Genomic DNA, 27253 nt, shown 5'->3' on the forward strand with positions numbered 1-27253 from the left:
CAATAGCTCACTGTGACCGTGAACTAAGATAAATCGGAACAAGGCACTCTTATTTTGGAGTAAGTGTCTTCACATGGAGTTACTTTAGAATAACTCCATGAGTAGTCAAGCCCTAGGTCACAGATAAGGAATTTAGAAATATGGTAAAATATGAAACTTTGAATCTTTGCATTAAACAGAAGAAAAACTGCAAACTACAGTGCAGAGATTAACTTGATTCTTATTCACACTAAGGCCACTTTATACCACTCTCATAATGTAAACACCCACTTTAAGGCCCCTTCACACTGCTAGAGTGGTGTAAAGTGGACTAGTGTATGTTTACTTCTACTTTTATGGCCCCTTTGTGCTGTGTACAGTGGTTCTCAAAGTTTTGTATTGGTGACCCCTTTCACATAGCACGCCTATGAGCGCGACCCCTCCCCCCCCCACTTATAAATTAAAAATACGTTAACACCATTATAAATGCTGGAGGCAAAGCAGGGTTTGGGGTGGAGGCTGACCGCTCGTGACCCCCCATATAATAATCTTGTGACCCCCTGAGAGGTCCTGACCCCCAGTTTGAGAATTTCTGCTTTAGTATAAATGAGAAGCAGGTTTTTTGTGTGCACATTTGTGTGAAGATACTGATAAAAAGATACCATAACAATATCTTAAATGTCAACCACATTACTCTTTGCCTCCTTATCTAGTGTACCATTCAGTGCATGTCATTTGACTTTAGCTATCTTGTTTCTGCACAGCATTCACAATTTGTTGTTTGTATTAGGAAATATAGTTAGTGTTGTGACCATTGTCAAATATTGATGTCATTATGCGCCATGTCAAGCTTTTTTTAAATTGCTTGTTTACTTTTTTGATGTCTCTTTCATTTACTCAGTGTCATTACTCCATGAACAAGGCAGCTTCTTTCCTGGGCATTGGCACGCAGAATGTTTACTTCATCACAACAGATGAAAGGTAAGGAAACGGAGCCACTGCCATGGTCTGATCCTTTTAAAATGCAGTAGTGCTGTAAGTAAGTAACCTATTTGAACATAACTGAAAAAGTTTTAAATCTGTGTCCCTTAGAGGTAAGATGGTACCTGAGGAACTGGAGAAACAAGTCCAGCGGGCCAGGAAAGAGGTGAGAGGTGGGGAGAGAGCGAGTATGCAGGCTGCGCGCTTGTGCATTTGAATGAAAGAAAGGGGAATAAGAGTGAGCGAAAGTTACAATAGGGCAGTTCATATACACATGTTCTTACGCGTGCAACCTGCTTGCCACAAATTGTTCAGTAAGCCAGGAATTCCGGGGGATTTGCTGTACAAGGCCATTAACATTTCCCAAGGCCTTTGCCCGTGTTAATCATGAGATCAAGTAATGCTGCTCTGAAGGACTCTAGTACATCTTTTCCGCTCACAATGTTCCGTTTGCCCTCAAGCCTTCGTAAATTGACATGATGAATGCATTGCTTTAAACTGTTGCTGCTTTCTTGATTTATAATGTAACAATCTTAACTGTAGCAAAAGCTATAAGAGAAGAATCAGCAAATATTAGGAAGTATGTGGAATAAAGACCTGTTGTCTTAGCATGTAGTATCACATTCTACCCCGCTCATTGCCGTGACAGGGATCAGAGACTCCATCCAGTGTTTGTTCCTCCAGGGATCCTGACATCCAGGAAGATGGGTGTGGGTAGCATTTGCAGGGATAGGGTAATGCACTGTGGGATGTGTTTTGCTGCTCCTTTGAGCAGCAGCAAAGTGTGTGCCGACAGTTTGCCAGTTAGTGCTTGTTACTGACAGTAGCTTATGAACTTGCTAGCTTGGGGGCTACAACATGACTCCTAAGATGCAGATCATCTCTCCTTGGGTTGGCTAGCTGGGCCTTCCTCTATGCACCCAACTTGTGCATCAAAGCAGTAAGGGCTGGGATTGAGCCCTTAGTTCTCAATCTGGGAATCGCATACAGACAGCTGGTGTGTCATCTAGGATGTTAATGTGCTGGACCACACACAGTGGGGCTGATACTTGCACCTACTTTGCAATGAAGTCAGAAGTGACAGTCCCATCCTGCCTTGCACCATCCTGCCTTGCACACTGAGTAAATGAAAAAGACACTGAGCTTTCAATAAGGGCTGACTTACAGGTATATCCGTAACCAAAAACTGACAGTTATTTCCCCACCGTGTACCATATTTAGTTGACTGACTACTGATTTATTGTGGGCCTAATTGTATAGCAAAACAAATTCCTCCCCCTTCCCCCCTCCACTCTCCCAGACAGCTGAAGGAGAAGAGCTACACTTCACTCATTTTGAGCAGGTAGGAGAAAGCAGAAGTGAAAATAAAACTGGGCAACTAAAAAGCAATACATTAGCTGGGCTAATAGGGAAAAATTCTTTGCTCAGGTAAGAAAAGGACTTTCCTTTCTTGGCCTGTGAATGAACTGTTGATAGATATATTTTTTTTTTTTTGGGATGATTTTAAAGAAAAGCACCTAAAATAAGAGTGGGCTAGATCCATTTGTTTTGCACTGATTTTTATAGAAAAGAAAACCTTTTCCTTATTAAAAATGTTCTGGTTACAGATTTTCTTTCTTTGATGAATGTTTATTATTGTTTCATTTCCCTTGAAATGGGAACGACAAGCACTTTGAAAGGTTCTCTCATTTCAGTTTAGGTTCTGTAAGTACCTCTCTCCTTGATTAAATGCCATTTTATACTTTTTCCACAGCAATATGTCTCAGTGAATCGCAGTAAATATTCTTATCACGCCAGAGGACTATTTTTTCCTATTCTGCAGTGGTGGAACTGCATGAGTGTTCTATAAAGCATAACAAAGAGACAAAGTGGGTGAGGTAATATCTTCTGTTGGACCAGCTTCTGTTGGTGAGAGAGACAAGCTTCCATAGAGTCCAGACACGAAGAAGAGCATTGTGTAAGCTTGAAAACTTGTCTCTCACCAACAGCAGTTGGTTCAAAAAAAGATATGATCTTACCCACCTTGTCTAACACTGCATAAGGCATAATAGACAAAAACCCTAGGCCTCTTTACTAACAAGATACAACTAGACCTGGAACTTACAGCAAAAAGGAAAAAACTCAGAAAAGAGGATTTGCTTAAATATAGTGGCAAGCAGAATAAAAACATGCTTCCCTTACTTACTAAAAATGTTATGGTCATTATCAAGAATTCATAGAGGACCCAATCCTGTTGGCCTAATTCAGCAAACCCCTTGTTGGCTTCAGTGGGAGTTTTGGCTTTGCCTGTTCATTTACTGTGGGAGCAGACCAGCAGGGATTCTTTAATTATTTTTTGTTAAATGTAATCAGTACATAGAGTTATTGCCATGGCGGAAGTGTTGCTTCACTGGGTACTTTAGTTTCAGGCTCTTTTGTTGTGTTTCAGATTAGTTGACTTGTTTTAGACTGTGAGAGGAGTGAACAAAAGTTCAGAGGGACATTGCAGATTGAGATTTTTGTGAACATATGGGCCTGAGTCTCATTTACACTAAGGCCACTTTACACTGCTCTGGAAGTGTAAGTAAAATTGACTCCCCCCGCAAGGCCCTTTGACATGGTTAGATGTAAGGTTGTTTTAGTGTAATTGTGAATGAAGCCTATATGTCTTCAATAGATGTTTAAAAGTAAGTGATAGTTATTTAGAATTGATCTGGATTTCATTCGAAATAAAACATCACATTGCCAGATTGTCAACTGCTATAAATTGAAATGAATGGAGCTGCGCTGATTTACATCAGCTGAGGATCTGGCCCTAAAAATAAATCGGAGAGAGGTCCCTCTTGTTAGCCTAAAATTAAACATGTAGTTGATGAAATCCCAAATTCAACAGTTTAATACCAGTTTGGGTATGACCTTGAGTGGTGCAGAGGACTAACTGCTCCCATTGACCTGAGAATTCCATCGCTCAGTGCTGCTTGGGATGAATTTAGCTTCTCTAAGTAATTGCAAACCTGGTTGCATGTGCAAGTCTCACTGACATCAGTAAGAGCTACAAGCTCGTATCGGAAGGGCAGAATTCCGTCTACTATTGTAATCACCCTGCTAGGATTAACTAAAAAGGAAAACTTTTGCCGCTGAGGCCAAAAGGGAAAGAGAATTGCCAGAGACCTCAAAGCTGCCAAAAGTTTCACTACTCAATCTATCTAATCTGTCTGAGAGAGAGATGGAAGAAGATCTCACTATATGTTTAACCACTGCCTATAATCCTTACTATTTTTAGAAGAGTAGGACAGACACAGTGACTTACTGTGGGCCACTGACATTCGGGTTAGTGATAATTGTTCCAGCTTTAGAATATGCTGGCATCTGCTAAGGCAGAAAATGTTACCAAGCTCAGTCTTCCTCTGCACTAAGCAGGGTGAAGAATACAAACACTGCAAGGTAATGCAGGTGGGATCTCCTGAGAGATGAGGAGTCACTTCCTTGCCTGATAGTTGAGCTAATGGTGCCATCAATATTCGGCAGAACTGCAGCAAACACAGTAGTGAGAGGGAAAGGATTGTGAAATGACAATTAGAGTAAAAAAAGAGAGATGTCAACTATCCAACATGCTTTCATCTTTACAGGGCTCAGAACTGTCAAAATATAGTCTGCATCTAGTGGCTTCCAGCCCATAACAATATGTCATCCAGGAATGCTGGTTTTTGAAAGTCAGCACTTTAAAATACAGTACCTCATATGTTAGCCTTTTACTGCTGAGAAACTAAAATGTAGACACTGTTATACCTGCCCTATTTTTCTAGACCTTGTTATATTTTAGCTCAGCGTGCATATTAGAGGATGTGAACGGTGCAAATGACATTTCTTTGTTTTGGATCATTTCACAGGGGGCAGCACCATTTCTTGTCTGTGCCACAGCTGGTACAACTGTGTTGGGAGCATTTGATCCTCTGGATAAAATAGCTGATATCTGTGAAAAACATGGCCTTTGGCTGCATGTGGATGTAAGTTAGTTTATATACCATGTAGTTTGTTAGTATTGCTTCAGCACTGTTGATGCTTTCTTCGGCAGCTGTGATATTTCCATGCACTCAGAAATTAGACAGGAGTTTAATTCCATTTGCCATTCTTTGCATGTGCAGCAGAAATGCAGCCACTTTCTTTGCTAAGTTCTGCCTGCTGAAAACCAGCAAAAAAGTGGGTTTTGAAACCTGGTCAAAGTCTTTTTGCAGATTGCCAGATTGTACTTTAAGAATGCTTCTAAACCGCCTCCCACTCCTTCCTCCCACCCAAAAGACACAACAAAACCCCATGCAGTTTTGAAGAGGAGAATTGTATAGAAATATTCCTTCAAATTCTTTCAGCTTCTTAATATGGGCTGGATATAGCATAATTACTGTTAGTTGGGTCAAAGTCAAATGTTCCCAGCAAGACTTGTAGTCAATGAGTTTATAGTGGTCTAAATGAGAGCAAAATCTGCATTGATCGCAATAACTGATGGCTGTCTCACATTCGTGGATTTGGCTTTCCTGTTGACCCGCTTAAATTTTCCTGGGCTGCTCAGAATAAAATGTTCTCTAACCCTTTTTTTCATTGTATGATAAGGTTTTAATCTTATACAAGTGAAAGTTTGGAAAGTTGAATTTATTATCTCTGTCTGGAGTAACCATTGAGTTACTGGTATGAACATGAAGAGTTAATTTTTTAAAATGGTTTAATCTAAAATTAAATCTTATAGCCCAGATTCTGCTTATTAATTACACTAGTATAAATCCAGAATAACTTGACTGAAGTCTATGGAATTACTCAGGATTTATACCGATGTAGTCAGAGGAAAATCTGGACCTGGGACTATATGGAAGATTTAATTTTGTTTGTTTTGATTTTGAACACTTTAAGATTTTTGCAATGGCAATGACCTGAGTTTTAAATAAAAACTTTTTTTATATTTAACCTGATCATGCTTCTAATTGAGTCAGTGAGTTTTGCCATTGATTTGATGGATTGGCCCTATTCATTTTAATAGAAGTGCTGGAGAAATAGCATGGTTAGGGCATTGCTTTATCAAATCTAATATTTTTCGTCTGATAATTGTCCTAGGCCTGTGGTTCCTAAATTGCAGTCTGAGGAGGACTTGCTAGTGGCCTGCAGAGAGCTGGCTTTTCTTGTTTCCAGCTGATAAATCACATTAAGAAGCTAAAAATAATAATTTAATATTAGGAAAATTTTACTTTTCTGTGTGTGCAATTGCTGTAGTTGCCTCAGGGATCTTACTTGATTTCCAGAGGAAGGGGAGGTGTCCTGCACAATTATGAATGGGAGGATATTTGGTGAGCATGGCAACTTTGCTTTTAAAATGTGGCCCACATTATGAAAAAGTTTGAGAATTCTTACTGTAGGCTGACAGTGGGGCTTTGGTTTATTTACGCTTTTAGTGGTAGGTATTTGTGTGTGCATGTAGAGGGGTTGTAACCCTATATTTTATTAAATTGTATAGCCATATATATCTATTCAAGCTCAGAATTGTGGAGTGGTTACTCTTGTAACTGCAGAAAAGAACTCAAGTGATATTTGTAATATGATCAGTGATGAATATAAGAAAGAGAAAACAAGTAAACACAGGAACTTGTAATTCAGAAATAATCTTTAGGAGTCATGGTGATCAGAGGCCATTCTGAAAAGAAACAGCAACCCCATGTACACTAAAAATAGTGTTTGAAAGCTAAAAGCCTAGTTCTGTGCTGATTTATGCATTGTGCAGTCCAGTGGTTATCAAGAGAACACCTAATATGGCCCTGTTTATAGTTTTGAAAAAATAAAGAACAATTAAAATCAAATGATTTTGAGTAGATGTAAGTGCTCTATACAGCAGGGCCATAGTCTGATGTCAGTTACACTGGTGTGAACCAGAGTCACGCTGTTGGCTTCAATCCCAAGAGCTATTCACCATGCTGTCTAAAATTGAAGTCAGTAGAGTTATCCCAGATTTACACAGGTATAACTCAGTTCCAAATCTTACCCTATGTCAAACAATACTAGGGAAACTACGTATTCATTAGATTTCCTTCTCCAAATATTAAAAAAATCACAACACTTTAAATTACAAGTTTGTGTTTGTGGATGCAGAACTTTTTGTGGTTTTTGTGTGTGTTTCATTTTTTTTAAAGAGTTACGCTGTATTTCAAGAGTTAACTTGTTGATTATGAAATGCAGGGCCTAATGTGATGATTTTGTCTTTATTGTCTAAAGAGGAACTCTGAATAAAAATGAAAAGCTCAGTTTGTTATCACACACATAATTAAAGTTGTATTGTCTTAGAACCTGATCTGACTTCCACTGAATTAATGGGAGCTTTTCTGTTGACTTGAATGGGTGTCGGATCAGTCCCCTAGCCAGTGAGTGGGCATTTAGCATAAATGAAGTTTGTTTGCAGCTCTTCCACAGAATTGCTGTGTGATCTTGGGAAACTCACTGAACCTCCTTGTACTTCCTTTCCCATTTGTAAAATTGGAATAATAACTATTAATAGTTACAGGGAAGTTGTGGGACTTTGAGATTCAGAGCTGGAGTATTATTATTAAAATTTGATTCCTTCCTGTATGAGAAAAAGAGTAGTCCAGTGGTGAGGGCACTAGCCTAGGACTTGGGAGACCTGCGTTTAATTCCCTATTTTGCTGCAGACTTGCTGTATGATCTGAGAGGCAAGTCAGTTATTTCCTCGGAGCCTCAGTTCCCCATCTGTAAAATGGGAATAATAGCACTTTCCTACTTCACGGGTTTTCTGAGGATACATACATAAGACTGTATGGTACTCTCATACTGCCGTAGAGTGAGCCATATAAGTGCCTGTAAGACATGATTTTAACCTTTCATTCCCTGGTGTGCCTTCACTGTTCCTATCTCCCAGTTATGACAGATACCATTTCTAGCCTTTTGCCTCTGAAACAGATACTGATATAGATAAATTATAGACCACCTGATGCAACTTACCTCAGTGCAGCTGCTCCTCTGAATACTTGCATTTCCCATACTTGCGTCTTGAAAACCTGGATCCGGTATTTCTACTTTATTACACTTATAGAAATTGTGGATGCTCAGTATTTCTCAGGATCCAGTCTTGGCATTTCCTTTTTGTGGACTTCAGTAAGAGGAAGGCACTGTGCAGGTGTGGGTTGTGCAGACATCAGCACACAGCTGTGCCAGTGCACCTCAGCCCTAATTTAATAGTATGCTGGGACTGAGACCTCTCTTAGGGTGAGGCTAAATACAGTGTCTGGGGACCAGACTGAAACTACTATGTCTAGGTCACTTGCTATGACCTAAAGTCATATTTTAAATCAGGTCTTCATAAGTGTGAAATGCTACCACAGTGTGTTAATCCTCTGAGTAATCTAATTTTATGAATTTGTGCATTTTTGGAGCTGAGCAAGTGCCCGGTGACTTGAATTGGGCCAAGATTTCGCCCTTAGCGTGAAATTCACATTTCCCTGAAAAAATTGGGCCAAGGTAGGATATAGGGGCCTCAGAATCTCCCCGTCCCCCAACATACAGGTATAGCACCTAGAGCTATCCTTGGGCTTTAGTAGCGGCCATAACTCAGTGTGCCCCACCCCTGTGAGGGATTCATTGCTAATGAATCTAGATAATTTGATGACCCACGGACCACACCCCTACCGCTCTTCTAGTCCACCCACAATCCCCTGTGCATTCTTGTTGAGCGGAGAAACATTTTGCTTGGCCCTTCAACATGAAGGGGGCTGTGGAATCCTTCTAAATGGCCTTTCTGCTTTCTGGCCTTATACAGCAGAACAGCAGTGGTTCCACTTCTTTTGATCATTCCAGAGCTGTGCAGGGATGGGAACCGAACTTTCAGTCAGTAACAGCAATCCTATCACATGGCTTTTGGCCTAACTTCCAGTCAGTAACAGTATATCCATCATATAACAATTGCTTCATAAATATGTATAAAAACCATTTTATTTGCATTACCCATTCATAAAAAATATTGATCTTTAATAGGACTCTTCTATGAGGCTTTCTGAAATTTTCCACAAAATTTTGTTTTTGTTTTTTTTAGTTCCTGGAAAAATGTTTCCAATTTATGCAGAAATCCCTGCCAGGTACATTTTAACACAAACATTCTGCATATGCGTTTTTAAATCACTTGGGTGCAAGCTCTGCAATGGATTCTGCATGGGTGGGTCCCTGTACCTGTGTGGATCCCTGCTTAAGTCCCTGCTCTGCACAAGCATGGGTTCTGCCAGACTGGAGCTCTTTGCAAGATCAATGCCTTCAACATTGAGCCCTTTTCTTTTTTTACTAGTAATAATTTCTTACAAAAGGCTTTGAGCACATTATGTGATGTGTGCCCCACAATCTCCCTTTCCATGCATAGCTGCATGGAAACCCTTCATTAATGTCTGAGACTTTTATAGATTCATTGCAGCTATTAGGTAGTTGGGGTCCAATCCTGCTCACGTTGAATCCATGTTAAAAATTCCATTGATTTCAGTAAAACAACGAGGAGTCCGGTGGCACCTTAAAGACTAACAAATTTATTTGGGCATAAGCTTTTGTGGGTAAAAACCCCACTTCTTCAGATGCATGGAGTGAAAATTAGAACTGGACTCCTTGTTGTTTTTGTGGATACAGACTTACACTGCCACCCCTCTGATAATGGATTTCAGTGATGCAACATCAGACCCTAGGTGCTGCTATCACATGCTTGCAGACGTTGTATTCCATAGTAAAAGTCAGTGGTCCAAATTCTGGGCTTGACTCTGCAACTTACATAGAGTAGCCTTTACTTGAGAGAGTATTGTCACAGAGGTCAATGGCACTACTCATGTAAGTGCTACAGAGAGTGAGTGAACGAGATTTGCAGATTTGGGCTCTCTTAGACACCAGTGCAACCAACTTGATATCAACATGGTTGCATTGATGTCACTGAGTGTACAATTAGGCACCATGAGCAAGGATCACACACATTTAAAACAGAGTATTGCTTTCGAATAAGATGGATTATTGAGGCTTTATAAAATAATGCAGTGGTAATACTTATAGAGCATTAGAATATACAAATAACATTGTCTTGGTAATATAAATATCTCAACAGGCATCTTGGGGTGGCTCAGCTTTGATGTCAAGGAAGCATCGCAAGCTTCTGCATGGCATTCACAGGTAAATAGTTTAATGGCTCATGGGAACACCTAGGAAGGGCATTAATTGGGAAGGGGCACTGCTTAAGAATCTCTTTGGGGTTTGTATGTCCAAAGTATTGTTTTAATTGAAGAGACCACAGAATTTATAGGTGGGGGCAGGGGGGAAGATTCAGAAATCTGTTATAGGCATTTGTACTATATATGGGCATTTTTCACTATCTACAGTTGTGATTATAGGGTAATCATTTGTTTTTTTTCCTCTTTCCTTAATTCCCCAGGGCTGATTCTGTTGCCTGGAATCCCCATAAAATGTTGATGGCAGGAATCCAGTGCTGTGCTCTTCTGGTGAAAGACAACTCTGTAAGTCCTCCTGTTATCTTTTTAAATGCAACTTAAAGTTGGGGTGTGTCATTGCTGTATTATGGAAGTGGAGATAATTAGAAAGCAATTGCAAGTTATTTTTACTACACTCTCCAATGCAAAGTAGAGAGTTGTAAAAAATGTATACAATGTCACAAAGGACAAATAATGATATGGGACCAAATTCACCCATGACACTAAACTCAACAGAGTTATACCAGGGTTGAATTTTCACGTGGTGTTCCTGTAACTTACTTGCTTTAGATCATGAAGTAAGCTGCTCAGTCACTCAGATGCAGGATGAAGTGGTCTCCAGCATTTGGAGACTGATCTTGCTCCCATCAAAGTCCATGGCAAAACTCTCATCCATTTGGATGGGAGCAGTATTTAGTCTTTAGGTGGCATTCATTAAACAGTTAGGGCTAAATGTTTCCTTCCTTTGCACTAAATTTTAGGTCGACTTGCAACCACTGCTCCTTTGCCTCTCCCCATTGTTCACTGCATTGTGCTGGTGTGTTTTTTTCATCCCTTCCATATCTTCCATATGGTTTGGTGACTTCTCTGTCTGCCGGTCCCGGTGATGTGCTATGCTGCATAAAAATCAGCTGGACTTAGTTGGTGCTGTCACAGATTGACAGGACATGCTGTGTTCAGCAGAGTTACTTCAGCACATTGCACTAGTGCATCAGCAGGATAGGTAGATGGAAAAGAGATGGCTCACTGGTATTTCTGGGGAGGTATAGGTGGGCAATACTTCTCCTGTTTCTGCTTGCATACACTGATAGAGTGAAATAAGTTTCATTTTTTCCCGTCATGAATTAATCACTCTCTTCTCCTGAGTAACCTTCCCAGGAATTAGCATTTACAGTAACTCCTCACTTAACTTTGTAGTTTATGTTCCTGAAAAATGCTACTTCAAGTGAAACGATGTTAAGCTAATCCAATTTCCCCATAAGAATGAATGTAAATGGAGGGAGTTAGGTTCCAGGGATATATATATATATATATATATATATATATATTTTTTTTTTTGCCATACAGTACAGTACTATAGTTGGGAGGTGCCCCTGTCTTACCCCACACAGGCACAGCCCACTGGCACTGGAGACAATGAGGCAGGCAAGGAGGCTGAAGGTGCTGTAGGCTAGGAGAAGCACATTGCACAACAGCAGCGGCAGCTTCCCCTACTCTGCAAGCACCAGGGGCCGGGGACTCAACCCTCGGCCCGCCCACTCCACCCCTTCCCCCAAGCCCCCACCCTTAAGCCACCTCTTCTCCCCTCCCCCTTTACTCTCCATGCGGCGTCCTCGCTCCTCCCCCCTCCCTCCCCTGACTCCTGCCCACGGCAATCAGCTGGCATGCGACGTTCAGGGGGGCAGGAGGGTGGGGGGAGGAGTGAGGACTCTGCACAGCCTCCCCCCCTCCCTCCCCTGCCTCCTGCCCATGGCAATCAGCTGGTTTGCGGCATTCGGGAGGCAGGGGAGAGAGGGGGAACCTGTGCGCTCGCTCCTCCCCGCTCCCTCCAGAACACCACAAGCCAGCTGATTGCCACGGGCAGGAGGCGGGGGGAGGTGGGGGAAGGCGCTGATTCGCAGGGTCTGCCGGCGGGTGGGAGCTGCTGTGGGGAGGGTGGCGTAGGGGAGCTGACGTGGGGCTGCCAGCTGTGGACTAAGCAGGCAGCCAAACGACGTTATAGCGAAGCATTGCACAACTTTAAATGGAGCATGTTCTGTAATTTAGCAGGGATGTAAGATCGAAACAACGTTAAGCGAGAGGACGTAAAGTGGGGAGTTACTGTACTCCAAGTAGATAGGACTACTTTTTAAACACCTGCTGTGTTTGTAGTCTGACGTATTCAATTATGAAGCTGTTCAGTTCTGGTTATAGCAATTTCTTCTTCGAGTGATTGCTCATGTGTATTCCACAATAGGTGTGTGTGCTTGCCACATGCACCAGTGCCGGAAGTTTTCCCCCTAGCAGTACCCATGGGAGGGGCCCCTGGAGTGGCGCCTGCCTGGCACGGTATAAGGGGAGCTGCACGCTCCCCCCCACCTTCAGTTCCTTCTTGCCGCCAGTGAAGGTGCGTCGGAACTGCTCTGCTCCAGCTTTGCTGTAGCTCGTCCCCAGAACGGTTCGTTCGTTCAGCGTTAGTACCTGTAGTTAGTTAGCTGTTTAGTTAGTTTAGTGAGTCAGTGAGCCCAGGCCGGGGCATGGTCCGCGCCCTGGGGTTTAAGTCGTGCGGCTCTTGTAGGTATTCAATGCCAAGAAGTGACCTGCCCGCAGACTGCGCTGCTTGGGAGAAACCCGTATCGGCGAAAGGTGCCAGGTGGCCCGGGACAAGATTTGCAAGTTGTTTAAGCCTTGGACCTAAAGAGAAAGGGTCAAGGGAACGTTCCCAACGCCGATCACTGCCCAGCAGTCGCTCGGGGCAGAGTCCAGGTGGATCACCCTCAACGCCAACTAGACTGTCTGGCTGGGTTCTGTCCGTCCAGGACTCGCGGCACTGCTCGTCCTCAAGGAGCGAATATCGGCTGGGACTGCGGCGGGCTTCACTATCAGTCCTCGTCTTGGAGAGGGTACCGCAGTTGATCACGGCACAGTTGTTGATGCCGTCAACTCGGACTCCTGCTCCAAGTCTCCACCAAGACATCTCAGCCCTGGGCATCGATCGCCGGCTTTTCGCTGTCGCGGGTCTGCCCGTCAAGGCCGTTCACAGAGCAGCTGTTACCGCCAGTACTGGTCCTCCACATCGAGATCGCGGTCCCCTGGTCGTCGTAGATCCCGGCACTGCCGCTCCTCCCAGTCCAGAGACAGCAGCAGATTTTATGTCAGCCCGGACTCAGTTTGTAGCCATCCTTCGATGGGTTGGCTGGCCTGGCCCAAACAGCTGGCCCCGCTGGTGCCACAGCAGGTGCAGTGGCACCGAGCGTCGTGGCCGGCCCAATGGTACCAGTGGGCACCATGGCCAGAGCTTCGGAGGCACCATTGGCCTCCCTCTCCAGACCCCCAAGAAAGGAGGCGGTGGGTCGTGCGTCCTCTGCACCGTGCCTGGAGTCCGATCAGGTGGCGGACCCTCCGGTGCCTGCTGACACCCAGAGTACTGCACTGGCCTCTTCGCCCCACCCGGAGGAGGCGATTGCGGCCCCGCCCCCACTCCGTCCTGCAGGAGGACTTCAGGGCTCACCAAGAACTCTTAAAGAGGGTGGCAGCAAGCCTCCACCTCCAGGCAGAGGAGATGGAGGAGTCCTCAGACTCCTTGTTTAACGTGTTGTCCCCATCAGCACTGGGTAAGGTGGCCTTGCCTCTCCATGAAGGGGTGGCTAAGATTTCAAATGCCCTGTGGTAAACACTGGCCTCGTTGGCTCCCATCTCTAAAAAGGTGGAACGCAAGTACTTTGTACCTGCTAAGGGGCATGAGTACTTGTATACCCACCCAGCCCTCAACTCCCTGGTGGTCGAGTTGGTCAACCACAGGGAACAGCAGGGTCAGCCAGCCCCCACCCCAAAGAACAGAGACTCTGAGACTGGACTCTTTCGGAAGGAAAGTTTATTCATCTTCGAGCTTCCAGTTATGAGTGGCAAACCATCAGGCCTACAACTCTTGGGTCACATGTCTGCATGCATGTACATGGTCCGTTATGCCAGACTCAGGATGAGGCCCCTCCAGCTCTGGTTGGCCTCGAAGTTCTCCCAGGCCTCGGACAGGATGGACAAGGTCCTCACAGTGCCAGACTCTGTGATCAACTCCCTATAGAGTTGTTGGTGGTCCGCCCCAAACAACATGCTCCAAGGGGTCCCGTCGTTGGAGCTGGTGTCTAATGCGTCAAACCTGGGTTGGGGGGCCCATGTAGGGAACTTTCAGATACAAGGTCTATGGTTGGCTGAAGACCTGACTTTGCATATAAACGTCAAGGAGCTCAGGGGGATGCGGCTGGCGTGTATGGCCTTCCACTCGCACCTGGAGGGCAAGATAGTCAGGGTCTTCATGGACAACACGGCCTCAATGTTCTATATGAACAGGCAAGGCGGGGCCAGATCCTCTGCCCTCTGCTGTGAAGCCCTCAGGCTGTGGGACTTCTGTATAGCCCACGACATCCACTGGAAGGCCTTCTACCTACCGGGCACCCGGAATGAATTGGCGGATCACTTGAGCAGGGACTTTTCCTCGCAACACGAGTGGTCCCTCCACTCGGAAGTGGCCCACTGGCTCTTCCAAAGGTGGGGAACTCCCCAGGTGGACCTGTTCACGACTCGGCAGAACCGGTGATGCCCCCGGTTCTGCTCCGGGGGGGGGCCTGAGGAGGGGCGCTATCTCCAATGCCTTTCTCCTGTCCTGGTCAGGCCGGTTTCTCTATGCCTTTCCCCTGTTCCTGCTAATCAGCAGGGTCCTGGAGAAGATAAAGACGAACAAGGCCTGGGTCCTCCTAATTGCCCCGGCTTGGAACGGGACCCTCACGGGCCTGGCGGTAGCTCCGCCGTGGCCATTGCCACTGCCCCCAGACCTGCTCTCTCAGGACCAGGGTTGCCTCCTCCACCCCAACCTGGCAGATCTTCACCTCGTGGCATGGCTGCTCAGTGGTTAGGTGGAGAGGAAAGGATGTGCCCAGAGCAGGTTCAGCGTGTCCTCCTCGAAAGTAGATGGCCCTCCACTCACCACGCTTATTTGGTGAAGTGGTCCCGGTTTTCTAGGTGGGTGGTGGACCAGGGTGTCTCCCCCCGGTGACTGCCCCAATCCAGCTTATCCTTGATTACCTCCTCCACCTGAGGGCCCAGGGCCTGGCGCCCTCGTCAGTCAAGGTGCACCTGGCAGCCATATCAGTCTTCCATCTGTCTGTGCAAGGGCACACGGTATTTTCCCATGTTATGACTAGCCAGTTCCTTAAGGGTTTGGACTGTCTTTTTCCGTATTCTAGACCCCCGGTCCCGCAGTGGGACCTAAACCTGGTGTTGGCTTGTCTCACGGGGCCCCCGTTTGAACCACTGGCCACGTGCTCCTGGTCTCGTCTCTCGTGGAAGGTGGCCTTCCTGGTTGCAATCACGTCTGCCAAGCGAGTCTTGGAGCTCAGGGCCCTGACCTCCGAGCTGCCGTACATGGTCTTTCATAAAGACAAGGTCCAGCTCCGCCCACACCCCGTGTTCCTACTGAAGGCGGTCTCCGCCTACCTACCACATGGGTCAGGACATTTTTCTACCAGTCCTCTGCCCCAAGCCTCATGTGTCCAGTGAGGAGCGCCGTCTCCACATGCTCGATCTACGGCGGGCTCTGACTTTCTACCTCGAGCAGACCAAGCCATTCAGAAAGTCCTCGCAACTGTTTGTCGCCTTGGCTGAGCGTGCCAATTGGATCACTTCATGCATCCGTTCCTGTTATGAGCTGGCAGGTGTCCCCCTGCCACCCATTGTGAGAGCACACTCGACTCGGGCGCAGGCCTTGTTGTCTGCGTTCGCGGCCTATGTCCCCATCCAGGACATTTGTAGGGCCGCCATGTGGTCTTTGGTTCACCCGTTCACCTCGCACTATGCGATTGTCCCCCAAACCAGGGATGACGCCGGATTCAGCAAGGCTGTCCTCCGTCCAGGGAACTTGTGAACTCCTACCCACCTCCAACAGATATAGCTTGGAATCACCTATTGTGGAATACACATGAGCAATCACTTGAAGAAGAAAAGACAGTTACCTTTTCCGTAACTGGTGTTCTTTGAGATGTGTTGCTCATGTCTGTTCCACATCCCACCCTCCTTCCCCTCTGTCGGAGTTGTCTGGCAAGAAGGAACTTGGGGGGGGGAAGCACGCAGCTCCCCTTATACCGCGCCAGGCAGGCGCCTCTCCAGGGGGTTCTGGGAGGCGCTCCCCACTATGGGTACTGCTAGGGGAAAAATTTCCGGCACTGGTGCATGTGGCGAGCACGCACACCAATTGTGGAATAGACGTAAGCAACACCTCTCGAAGAACACCAGTTATGGAAAAGGTAACTGTCTTATCTCAAGTGACCTTCCATGGCTTGCAGTAACATTACACACCATGTTAGGTCTTTTTGTGATAGACATCATCATTTCCCATAGGAAAGAATGATATAAGGGGAACTAATATCCTCTGATGCTCTCTGTCAGAGACAGGGATGTGGGTGATTTTGACTGGTGGTTAGAGCAAGAGTGAGCCCTGGTGGCTACAGCAGGAGCCAGACATCAGTAATTGGAGCTATGGGCCAGAACCAGGTTACATGGAATGAGGAAAAACAGGGGCAGGGCTGTTTCCAAGCCAGAAGCTATCACGGTCATGGGCGAATGCTTTGAGCAGCCACCAAACTGCTGCTGCTGGGTTTAAGAACTAGTCTGTTGACTCTTATTGCCAATGAGGCAGCCTACCACAGGCCAGATCCGCTCCTCAGATTGCCTGGAGACTGGCTCTGCTGCAGGTTCTGATTCCTTACACCCTCTGCAAAGCAGCTATGTTATATTTTGATAACGCCGTGTCCATACCTGCCTCACCCTCACAACTGAAATACTATAAAGAATTGTGAGGCATAGTCCGTAGGAGCCAAACCAAATAACTCACTTTTTTTTTTTTTTTTTTTGAACACCACTACTTCTTTTTCAAACTGTAGCACTACCCGTTCTGCTAGTTGACTTAGATGTCCACCCATGAGAGCAAGCTTTCTTCTCAAAACTGACTTAATGTGATGCAGTGGCTGTACAGGTAGATTACTGTAGCTGGTGTGTGGCCACTCAGAAGAACATAAGACTATAAGAAACTTTAGGGATTGGAAAAGGCTCAGTGTCTGACCTTTTGTTTGATTTGAAGATTCCATCTGCTTGCCTTTGTCACCATGACTTCTAATCTCCTAAAAGGACAGAGGATGCTTTCTTAAATCTTACAAATGTAGGGCCCAATTGTGGTTTTCCAGCCACTGCTCCAACTTGTGGGTATGGGGGAGGAGCATTACCATTCCGAGGAGAGCAAGGGGAGAGCAGCTACAGTACCACTTTTTCCAAGGTGATAGCATGAGCTTCCTCCCTACAAGGTCAATTTTGCTGGTGAGTATGGAGGTGAGACGGGGTGGTGATTTGCTGGCCCTTCTGGGAAGCTAGTGGTATTGATAGTGTCCAGTCCCCCCACACGCCACCTTGAGTGCTCTCCCTTTTTGTGCCCCTCAATCAAGTCCACAGCCCAAAGTTTGAAGGGGAATTGAAGGAACAAGGAAAGGAGGAGGAAGACATAGTGACTTGAAGTGAGGAATGTAGTTCCCTTTTATTATTCTCTCATCGTCCTAACAGATTTTATTCTACGTATGTTGGTAGGTAACTCGTATCACTTTTATATCCCTTGGATTTTGTCTTGAGATATTTTCTTCTATTTTATTACCAGTTCAAGAGAGTTATCTGTGATATATTGTAATGCAGATTAAAACCTGTACATTCTGTTACAGAAATAGACTTTTATTAAAAGTGTTGCCAGACACCTTGTACCATTTCACAATCAAACTTGCAACAGATGTAGAGAAATGAAATATGAACTATACCTTTAGTCAGGCACACTGAAATTTAAAAAATGGATTGTGTTCTTTATATGAGATGTTCGGCGAGGTTTCATGTTTATAGGCTTCATGCTCTACTTAGAACACGTGCAGTATGGCTGCCACTTAAATACACAGTTGCAAATCCAGATTAAATTCTGTAGCCAAGTTTTTATTCTACATGCATTCTTAATTGAAAGTGAATTTCCTACTAATGTTGCTTATGAAACTCTCAAAGGGTTTTTTTTTAAATGCACAGCAGCAGTCTAAACTTTTATTTTATTTTAAAATAGGACCTGCTTAAGAAATGCTACTCTGCCAAGGCCTCCTACCTGTTCCAGCAGGACAAGTTCTATGATGTCAGCTACGACACAGGAGACAAGTCTATCCAGTGTAGCAGACGACCAGATGCATTTAAATTCTGGATGACATGGAAGGCATTGGGAACTACAGGACTTGAGGAAAGAGTAAACCGAGCCCTTGCCTTAGCTAGGTACCTGATCTCAAATTTGAATGTTTTTTTTTTTTATTTTAATTGACTGAAGCTTCCAGAACAATGTTGCAGCGCACTGTCTGTCTCAGGGGTGGGCAAACTTTTTGGCTTGAGAGCCACATCGCGTTTCTGAAATTGTATGGAGGGCTGGTTTGGGGAGGCTGTGCCTCCCCAAACAGCCAGGCATGGCCCGGCCCCCGCCCCCATCTGACCTCCCTGCTTCTCGCCCCCTGACAGCCCCCCCAGGACTCCTGCCCCATCCACCCCCGACCCCCGACCCTAACTGCCCTCTGCCCCAACTGCCTCCCACCACCCCATGCAACCCCCCTCTCCTTCCTGACTGCCCCCACCCGGGACCCCTGCCCTATCTGCCCCCCGCCGCCCCATCCAACCCCTCCTCTCCTTCCTGACTGCCCCCCCCCCCGGACCCCTGCCCCCATTCAACCCCTGTTCCCCGCCCTCTGACCGCCACGACCCCTATCCATGCCCCTGATCGCCCCCCAAACTCCCCTGCCCTCTATCCAATCCCCCACTACACCCTGCCCCCTTACCGTGCTGCCTGGAGCACCGGTGACTGGCAGTGCAGCTACACCAAGACAGGCAGCCCTGCCGCGCAGCACAGAGCACCGGGTCAGGCCGGGCTCTGCAGCCCCGCTGCCCAGAGCATTGCACCGTGCAGTGGCATGGCTGCGGAGGAGGGAGGACAGCCTCCCGGGCCAGGAGCTCAGGGGCCGGGCAAGACGGTCCCGCAGGCCGGATGTGGCCCGCGGGCTGTGGTTTACCCACCTCTGGTCTATCCTGAAACCACTTAAACCTTTGTAACTTTAAAATCTTCTAATAATTGATAAATTAGGGATAAAATAAAGTTCAGGGTCCAAATTAAAGGGAAACCATCAATCTGTATTAGGCCTAATGGTGGTGATCTGGAAACTGATGTGGTCCAGTGAAGAACACCCTTTTTATTTCAGATATCTAATTTAGAATCAGCGCTGCTGTTTTTCATTAATACCAAAAAACAATGGGACAGATTCTGTGCTGTATCCAGCTGGAGGTGAATTTACCATTCTCCTCCTGCCTTCTTTCATGCTCCATGCCATAGACAGTGTATGCTGGGGAAATTCCCTGGGACCACTGCAGCCCCTTTATGGCTCTTTTATGCCACCAAATTGGGGGTGGCATCTGTAGGGAGAGTGGGTTTTCCTCCCCTTCCCCTACAACTCCCTGGTGCAGACAAGGTTTTAATGTGTAGAGTGCCATCGTTTTTAAAGTGTGTTAGCATCTGTGGCTTCGCTCCTTGCAGCAGCCAAGAAATCCCACCACTCTAGCATTTGCAAGTGCTTCCAAGAGGCATTTGAAATTAATGCTTTGTTTTTAAAATATGTTTGAGCATGAGCCATAATGTTCTTGAAAGTCAGGTGCAGAACCTGGATTTAAAATTTAAGGTTGGGATTACCATAATGGATCACACAAGTGCTCCATCAAGTCCATACTCCATTGGTGGCCTGTATCTTGTGCCTCAGAGGAACATGCAAGAAACCCTACAGCAGGATTTTATAGAATACCTGGTCCACAGGGAATTTTTCTTTCTAAGCCCCATTAATTAGAGGTTGGCTCCTTCCCTGAAGCATCCCTGCAAAACCTCTCTACTAGTGTATCTTTGTATGTTCTTGTTATCCTTATAAATTTTCAATCCTTTTTTATTTTTGAACTATGCTAAGTTCTTGACCTCTGTCTTGTATCAGTAAGTTCCATAAGCTCATTGTGCACTGTGTAAAATTCTCCCTCAATGAGCACTTCCAAGATGGTGTTGCCAGAGGCTCTAGGAAGAGAATTATTTATATGGGTTATTTTGCATGGACACTGATCTTTTAAAATCTGTTTAAACAAAATATCCTTTTTTTTCTTGTTCTTTTTGTACAGCGCCTAGCACAGGGTCCTGATCCATGACAGGGGCTCCTTGGCTTCAAAATACAAATAATAAATATAAATAATAATACTTATCAGACCTATGTTAATATTTTATTTTTAATTTGATGCCAAATACCATGTCAGAGAGAGTAATACCTAGCGTTTACAATGGTGCAAGTTAAAGGGACAGTTCCTCTTCAACACTTCCATATAAAGAAAAAGCTAAAACATTAATTGCCTAAAAATATGTGTATTATACAGAAAAAAGGTGGTGCTAGATGGAAGTCATTGAAAACTAAATCTACTGTCGTGATTCTGCTGCTTAAATGTCCCTAGAGTCTTCTGAGTAAATTGCAGTCTTGTGTGCACTTCAGGGCCCTCTGTTAATATATGTATACAGAGCGCGTCAGTTCCTTCTGCTATCAGTAGAAGGATTCAGCCACATCAAGGTCACCGGCACAGGTCATCTGACTGAGAATGTACAGATTAATGGTGGGATCAATACCCTCTTTGATAGTTAGGATTTAGCTGGTGGTGTTTCTAAGTGACAGTGTGGGGTGTGTTTGTTTTATTTTTAATGAAATTGCCTTAATCAGATAACAGCTACCAGTGATATTCTGTACAGTAGCTGCTTTGCTGTCTTGATTTTGCATGGGCACAGGCACTTGGGAGCTGAGACATCAGTTTCCCTGGGCACTAAAACAGATTTCATAACTACACGACCAACTGTGAAGCCTTTTTCTTGCTGTGTTACAGTAGGGTTTACTTTGATGCTGTAGAGATGATATTTTAGTTTTCCTGAATATGACCTGGAGCTAGTCCATTGACCTTACAATTTGAAGGCGAGAATTTTTTCACTGCCAGGCAGAGTTGCAAAGGTTTTAATCTGATTGCAATTCTGTGCTCCCTTTGCATCAAACTCTGCCCCATTGGCCGTTGCATTGATTTCTTCCTTTTTTTTTTTTAAGAGGTGAATTGTGTTTTCATAGCATTTATTTAGATCAAATCAGAGTGCTCCTAAGCTATTTACTTGAAAGGACTTATTTTTAAAGTACTTATGACACAGTGCTCAGCTGATCACTTTGGAGATTTTCTTTACATTTAGTCCTGGTGGCAAAGAATTAGATTCCCTTATTGCTTTGTGGAATAAGCTGCATTTTAGAATATGTCACAAGATTGCGATCACATCTGGATGTTGTGTTAGACCATCATCTCCACAGTTTGTGTCACTTCTGTCTGATTCCTTTTCTAAAGGCACCCCTCCTCCTGAAACCTAGCTTCATTCACTACTGGATCCCCCTCATTTTCTGCAGTGTTAATAATTTCAAATACTTCTTGTTTTTTCTGCTCTGTTATGAAGTTGTTGAACTAGGACTCCGCCCCTTCTGTGATTCCACAGTCCGGGGATAATAAAAATACAGTTCCATTGTCAACGATGGAAAGATGTAGGATGAAAATTACACCACTGGTGCTAAATGGACCAGACATTAGAAATCGAGAGTGATGGATTTTCTACTGGCTCCATTTTTTGGCTGTGAACAGTGGTCAGAGAAACATCAGATATCAGCGACACACCACTTTTAATCTTGTTTCAGTGGGTGGTTTAAAAAAAAAAAAAAGACAAAATGCTAGCCATGGGGGGGAGAGCTATTCTACAGTGCAAACTGTCTTGCTAACACTATTTTAAAATTGCTAACCTCTTTCAAAAACAAGGTGATCTCATTTTAGGTCATCCAAAAACGGGGACTGGTGTTGTGTTTTCGTGTAAAGTTTTGTTTTAAATGAATGAGGGAACACTGGCTATTCCAGTCTAGGACCTCTTCTGAGCCGATTGTTTTTGTTGTGCTCGGTGCTGTAGTTTTATGATATGGACAAATGTCATCTAGCCAGTAGTCACGGTCACCAAACTTGTTTCACTTAAGTCCACAAAAATATCTCCTCCAGAGGCCTGGTGGGTCTTTGCCCAGTTTGCTAACGAGCCATCCCATAATAAAATTAGTCTAATCCTTGGTGCAATAATGATAAGGCATCTTTCTTTATTCTATGCTTCGCTTTGTCAACCTGAACAGTACTGTGGTTGATCGTGGTGACCAGGTGGCAAACTATAATGTGAACATAACTGCTGATCTAAGTGGACATTGAAAAAGAGATTCAATGCTGGCTTCATTTTGATAAGACGGGTGGAAGGATCTCAGCAGCATGCAGTTAGATACAGCATTCAGAGCTGACATCAGCACTTTGTCATGGCGATTGGGTTATATGGATATACACTAAGGGTAATGAGTCACGTGCACAAGTCTGGTTAACCACAAACAACACGGCAACTCCCCATGCTCCGCTTTGAAAAATGTATGCTCTCTCTAAGGTATTCTTTATTGAGCCCCTGGATAAACAATCTCTGCAGGATCTCAGTTGAAGTGCCAGGCTGTGACAATGAAACTGTGCTGGTGGTGCCCATATTGGGACTTTCCTCTGGCAGGTACACAGGGCCCAAAGTTGGTGTTTTGACAGATTTCTTCCTCCTCCCTCTATTTGTGCTCACTGTATGTGGCGATAACCAGTAAAAGCAGTTACAAGCAGAAAAATGCCTAAGTATCGCAACAAACGGGCAGATTTATTGAAATATTCCCAGACCCTGGCCAGAATCCTGGCAAAAGGACTTTTTATGGGGTCTGATCATGCTGACTGAACACACAGACTCATGCTGGCATTACTAATTTGCAGTTGCTGACAGAACAAACCGGAGATGAAGTACATTCAATAAATGCAGGTAGCTAGATGTATGGAATATTGCTGTATGTGGAATGGGACACAGCGATTAACAACAATACAGTGACATGGGAACAATGTTCTCCAAACTCCAGGCCAGTGCCCTGGAGCCACTGTAGTTAAATAAGACAGATAGGAGTATGCAACCACTCCATTCACAGCAAGGGCCGCACAAAACCCCTTACCTAGTGCCTTTACTCAGGCTATGGCTACGCTAGAGAGCTTACACCGATGCAGTAGTGCCGCTGTAAGCTCTCTCGTGTAGCTGTTCTAAGCTGATGGAAGCGCTCTCTCCCATCAACTTCATTAATCCACCCCCAACGCGTGGCTGCATCTGTGTCGGCGGAAGAAGCTCTCCCGCATCATAGTGCTGTCAATGCCGGTGCCTAAGTCGGTGTAGCTTATGTCGCTCGGGGGGAGGATGGCTTATTCACACCCCTGAGGGACATACGTTATGTCAACATAATTGATAGTGTAGACTTAGCCTCAGAAGCAATTAAATAGGCCTGACAAGGATTTGGCTGCAACCTTTGCAACTGGGGCTGTGCATGCAAATGTCGCATGTAATTACTTTGTGTGAATATGGCAACATATAATTACCATAGAACCCGGTTTATCCGAGCCTCCATTATGTGGCTCTTCTTATTAACAGAACCACCCGCGCGCACACAGCATCATGGGAAATTGACATCACCTCCATGGTAGTGTTGGCATGCCATGTTTTCAGTCTTGTAAAACGATTGACACTACTAAGCAAAAACGTGTAGTACTGGCATTGGATGCTAAATTAGAGATTATTAATAAAATTTTAAAAAGGAGTCACTAGCAAAAATAGCCCAAAATTATAGCATTGGGAGAAGCACAGTATTGGACATCAAGCACAATGAAGAGCAAATTCTTAAATATTGCATGAATAACTCAATAACTCTGCATACCGGAAGACCATGAAGAAACCGAACGATGCTGGTCTAGATGAAGCCCTTTATCTGTAGTTTATACCGGCAAGAGAGAAAGGCATTCCTATTAGTGGTCCTTCACTATGTGAGAAGGCTTAAGGCTTTCATCGAGGTTTAGAAGGGGACCCATATTTCTTTGCTAGTTAGGGATGGCTCAGTCAGTTTAAAAAGCGTCACGACATCCAACAACTAACAGTCACCTGGAAAAAGCTGTCTACTGATTCAGGAGTTATTTCTGACTATCCAAAAAAAAAAAAAAAAAAAAAAAGGCAAGTATCTTAGCTGAGCATAACTTGTCTCTGGAACAAGTTTGCAATTGTGACGGGACTTGCTGCCAGAATGGAAAAATCTGTGCCTGGCTACAAACAGAGCAAAGAACGTTTGACAGCCCTGGCCTGTACTAATGCTAGTTGCACATACGAGCTCCTGTTAATTATCATTGGTAAAGCAATGAATCCACGTGTGCTTAAAGATGGATGCTTTGCCAATCATCTACAAATCACAGGGAAAAACATGGATGGACAGTGTTTTGTTTTGTGATCGAGTTTTTTAAAACTTTTGTTCCAAGCATGCAAGCTCATTTGAACAAACACCATTGAAAGCTATCTTACTGCTGGACAATGCAGCCACTCACTCTGATGGCCCACCTCCCAAGGTGACTCAATCTTCTGGGTTTTTTTCTCCCTCCAAATGTAACTTCTCTTACAGCCTATGGACCAAGGCGTCCTGGAAAGTCTAAAACAACGCTATCAACGGGATCTTCTTAATCGACTACTGATGTCTGATGAAGCAGCTAAGAACAAAGGCAATATGTTGCAGCGCTGGGGAAAAAAAACGTATCAAGGAAGCTGTATACGGGGTTGCGGAAGCATGGGAAGACATCTCCAGGTCAACCTTACAAAAATTGTAGAAAAATCTGTGGCCTGAAGTTATTGCTGGCATTCAGAACAGTGACCTTGCAGCTGCAACAACAGCATTGGCAGCTGAAGAAGAGACCAGTGCATTTGTGGATCTCCTCCACAGACTTCCTGGCTGCACAGAAGTCAACAAAGATGATGTTGCAGATTGGCTTGAAAATGATACTAACTACCTTGGCCATCCCTTACTGGATGATGCCAAAATCATACAGACTGTACTACATGCTGACAGCGACTATGTATCTGAAGAGTCTGCTGAGGAAGGATTGATGGAAAAAAATTCTCACTGCGATGCTGCAATAGCAGGAAACCTCTTTCTTCAGTACTTAGAGCAACAGCCTGATACCGACCCCTCTGAACTGATGATGATGAAGCAACTCCATGACCGCACAATGAAGAAGAGAACCTCTGATCTAAAACAACACAAATTGTCAGATTTTTTTCTAGCCATGATAAATGTGAGTGCTGCTGTACCTACCATTGTGCTATGTACTGTACTTTCTGCATGTTATGTGTTGTAGTTACCATTAGTATTGCTGTTGTTGCAACTTAAAATGATCATTTCTGCATTTTAAAAAACTGGTACTCTTTTCCAGAATTAATGTTTGTGTACGCTGTAAATAAGGAAGGGGGAGTCTGTTTTAATGCTTTGTGCTTATCATTTTTGCATTTTTTAAAAAATTGTACTCTTTGTGATTATGTGTACATAAGCTAAATAGAGATGGTAACTTGTGTAACATTAAACAGACTTCGTAGACCAATGTTTATCAAGCTAGTGGTCACAGGACGGGTTTAGGGGGTTGCAAGTATAGAGCCAATATTAGGGGGTGGCAAGCAAGGCAATTGCTTGGGACCTCATGCCACAGCAGGCCCTGGGAAGCTAAGTTACATGCTTCAGCCCCAGGCGCGGGGTTCCAGCTGTCAGCAGCGGGCGGCGAGGTGCGGGGGTCAGGCTGTCAGTTGTAATTTAAAATCTGATCCCAGCCTGTAATAATCCAATAGTTAAAATTTTCTAGAAGTGATGTCTTAGGCAAGGCCTGACTCAAGTGGTCTCGGGGAAAAAAGGTTTTAAATGTCCTAAACATTTCCTAATCCTGCAGGGTTGCTCCTCCTAACTTCAGAAAATCAAATACTGGGTGACTTGATCACACACTCCCACTCCTTATTACAGTTATACTGATCGAGTTAGGGCACAGAAACAATACCATGTGGCTAAGGTGACTACTTGCACAGCAGTAAAAGTGAATAACAAATACAGGCAGTGAACAACTTTCAAAGAGCTCATATGCAAAAAATTTCAGCCTCAATAGTTTGAACAATTATGAATAACAAATGAAACTCTGTGAACAATTCACAAACAGGAAAAAAAAAAAGGCAAAATGTGGACAAATTGTTCACAATGAATAGTTTGTCCATCTCTAGTCTTGGTGCATTACTCCTAGAGCCAGTCGGAAAAACTTTGATGGAACCATATTGCATTGGAATATGCAGTTCTGTTGAAATTCAAACATGTCGCAAAATCAGGTTGATTTTACCACTCTTTCGTTTCAGAAGAAAAATGTGGAAAAAAGTTCCGACAATAGTGAGATGTCCCATTTCAACATTTTTGGAACAAAATGTTTAGATTTTTTGTTTTGAAATGATCTTGTTTTAATTTTTTTAAAATGTTATAATATCATACAAAATAGCCAATGTTGCAAAGTTTCGATTCCATCAAAATGAAATGTTTTCATTGACCCAAAACAATTTTTTTTTGAGTTTTCCTTTGTGGAGAATTATAATGAAAACTGAAAATTTTATAATTTGGAACAAAGCCAAACTTTGAAATCCTTTGCAAAATGGAACCTGCATCTTCCACACACAGCTCTAATTACTACCTTTATGACTAGAGATGGAACTGAGCTGCAAACTTTGGATCCACACCCAAAGTCTTCTGACAATCAGATGGGGTGAAATCCACCCTTTTTGATTTAGAATTCTGTGGAGATTTGTGCCTGCTGTATGTTTGGGTCAAGATCCAAATATTTCTGTAATTTGAGGGTTTTTGGATCCAGGATTTTGGTTCAGATCAATTTTTGCTTATTACATTAGTGTGTTTCTGCTGCTGGTGAAAGAGGAAATTTTTCTTTTAGTGCACTGTTGGAGAATTCCCAGAGATTATTGTGCATCAGTGATATATATTGTTGTGTAAAAGTGGAATTGTGAAGATACCGGGGGTTTGCTGAGAGAGAGA

General features: G+C 44.3%; 1 protein-coding gene across 2 annotated transcripts in view; it reads left to right on the forward strand.

Annotated features, from left to right (window-relative positions):
- Window positions 1-27253, forward strand: part of GADL1 (glutamate decarboxylase like 1) — a 111582-nt gene that overhangs the window by 36272 nt on the left and 48057 nt on the right. For both annotated transcript variants that reach the window (XM_074945622.1, XM_074945621.1), the window contains exons 7-12: window positions 881-960; window positions 1072-1126; window positions 4830-4946; window positions 10058-10122; window positions 10382-10463; window positions 18271-18470. In XM_074945622.1, the coding sequence (XP_074801723.1) occupies window positions 881-960; window positions 1072-1126; window positions 4830-4946; window positions 10058-10122; window positions 10382-10463; window positions 18271-18470 (599 nt within the window). The remainder of the gene's footprint in view (window positions 1-880; window positions 961-1071; window positions 1127-4829; window positions 4947-10057; window positions 10123-10381; window positions 10464-18270; window positions 18471-27253) is intronic.

The sequence above is a fragment of the Natator depressus genome, chromosome 2, assembly GCF_965152275.1.
Source record: "Natator depressus isolate rNatDep1 chromosome 2, rNatDep2.hap1, whole genome shotgun sequence".
NCBI classification, from domain to species: domain Eukaryota; kingdom Metazoa; phylum Chordata; order Testudines; family Cheloniidae; genus Natator; species Natator depressus.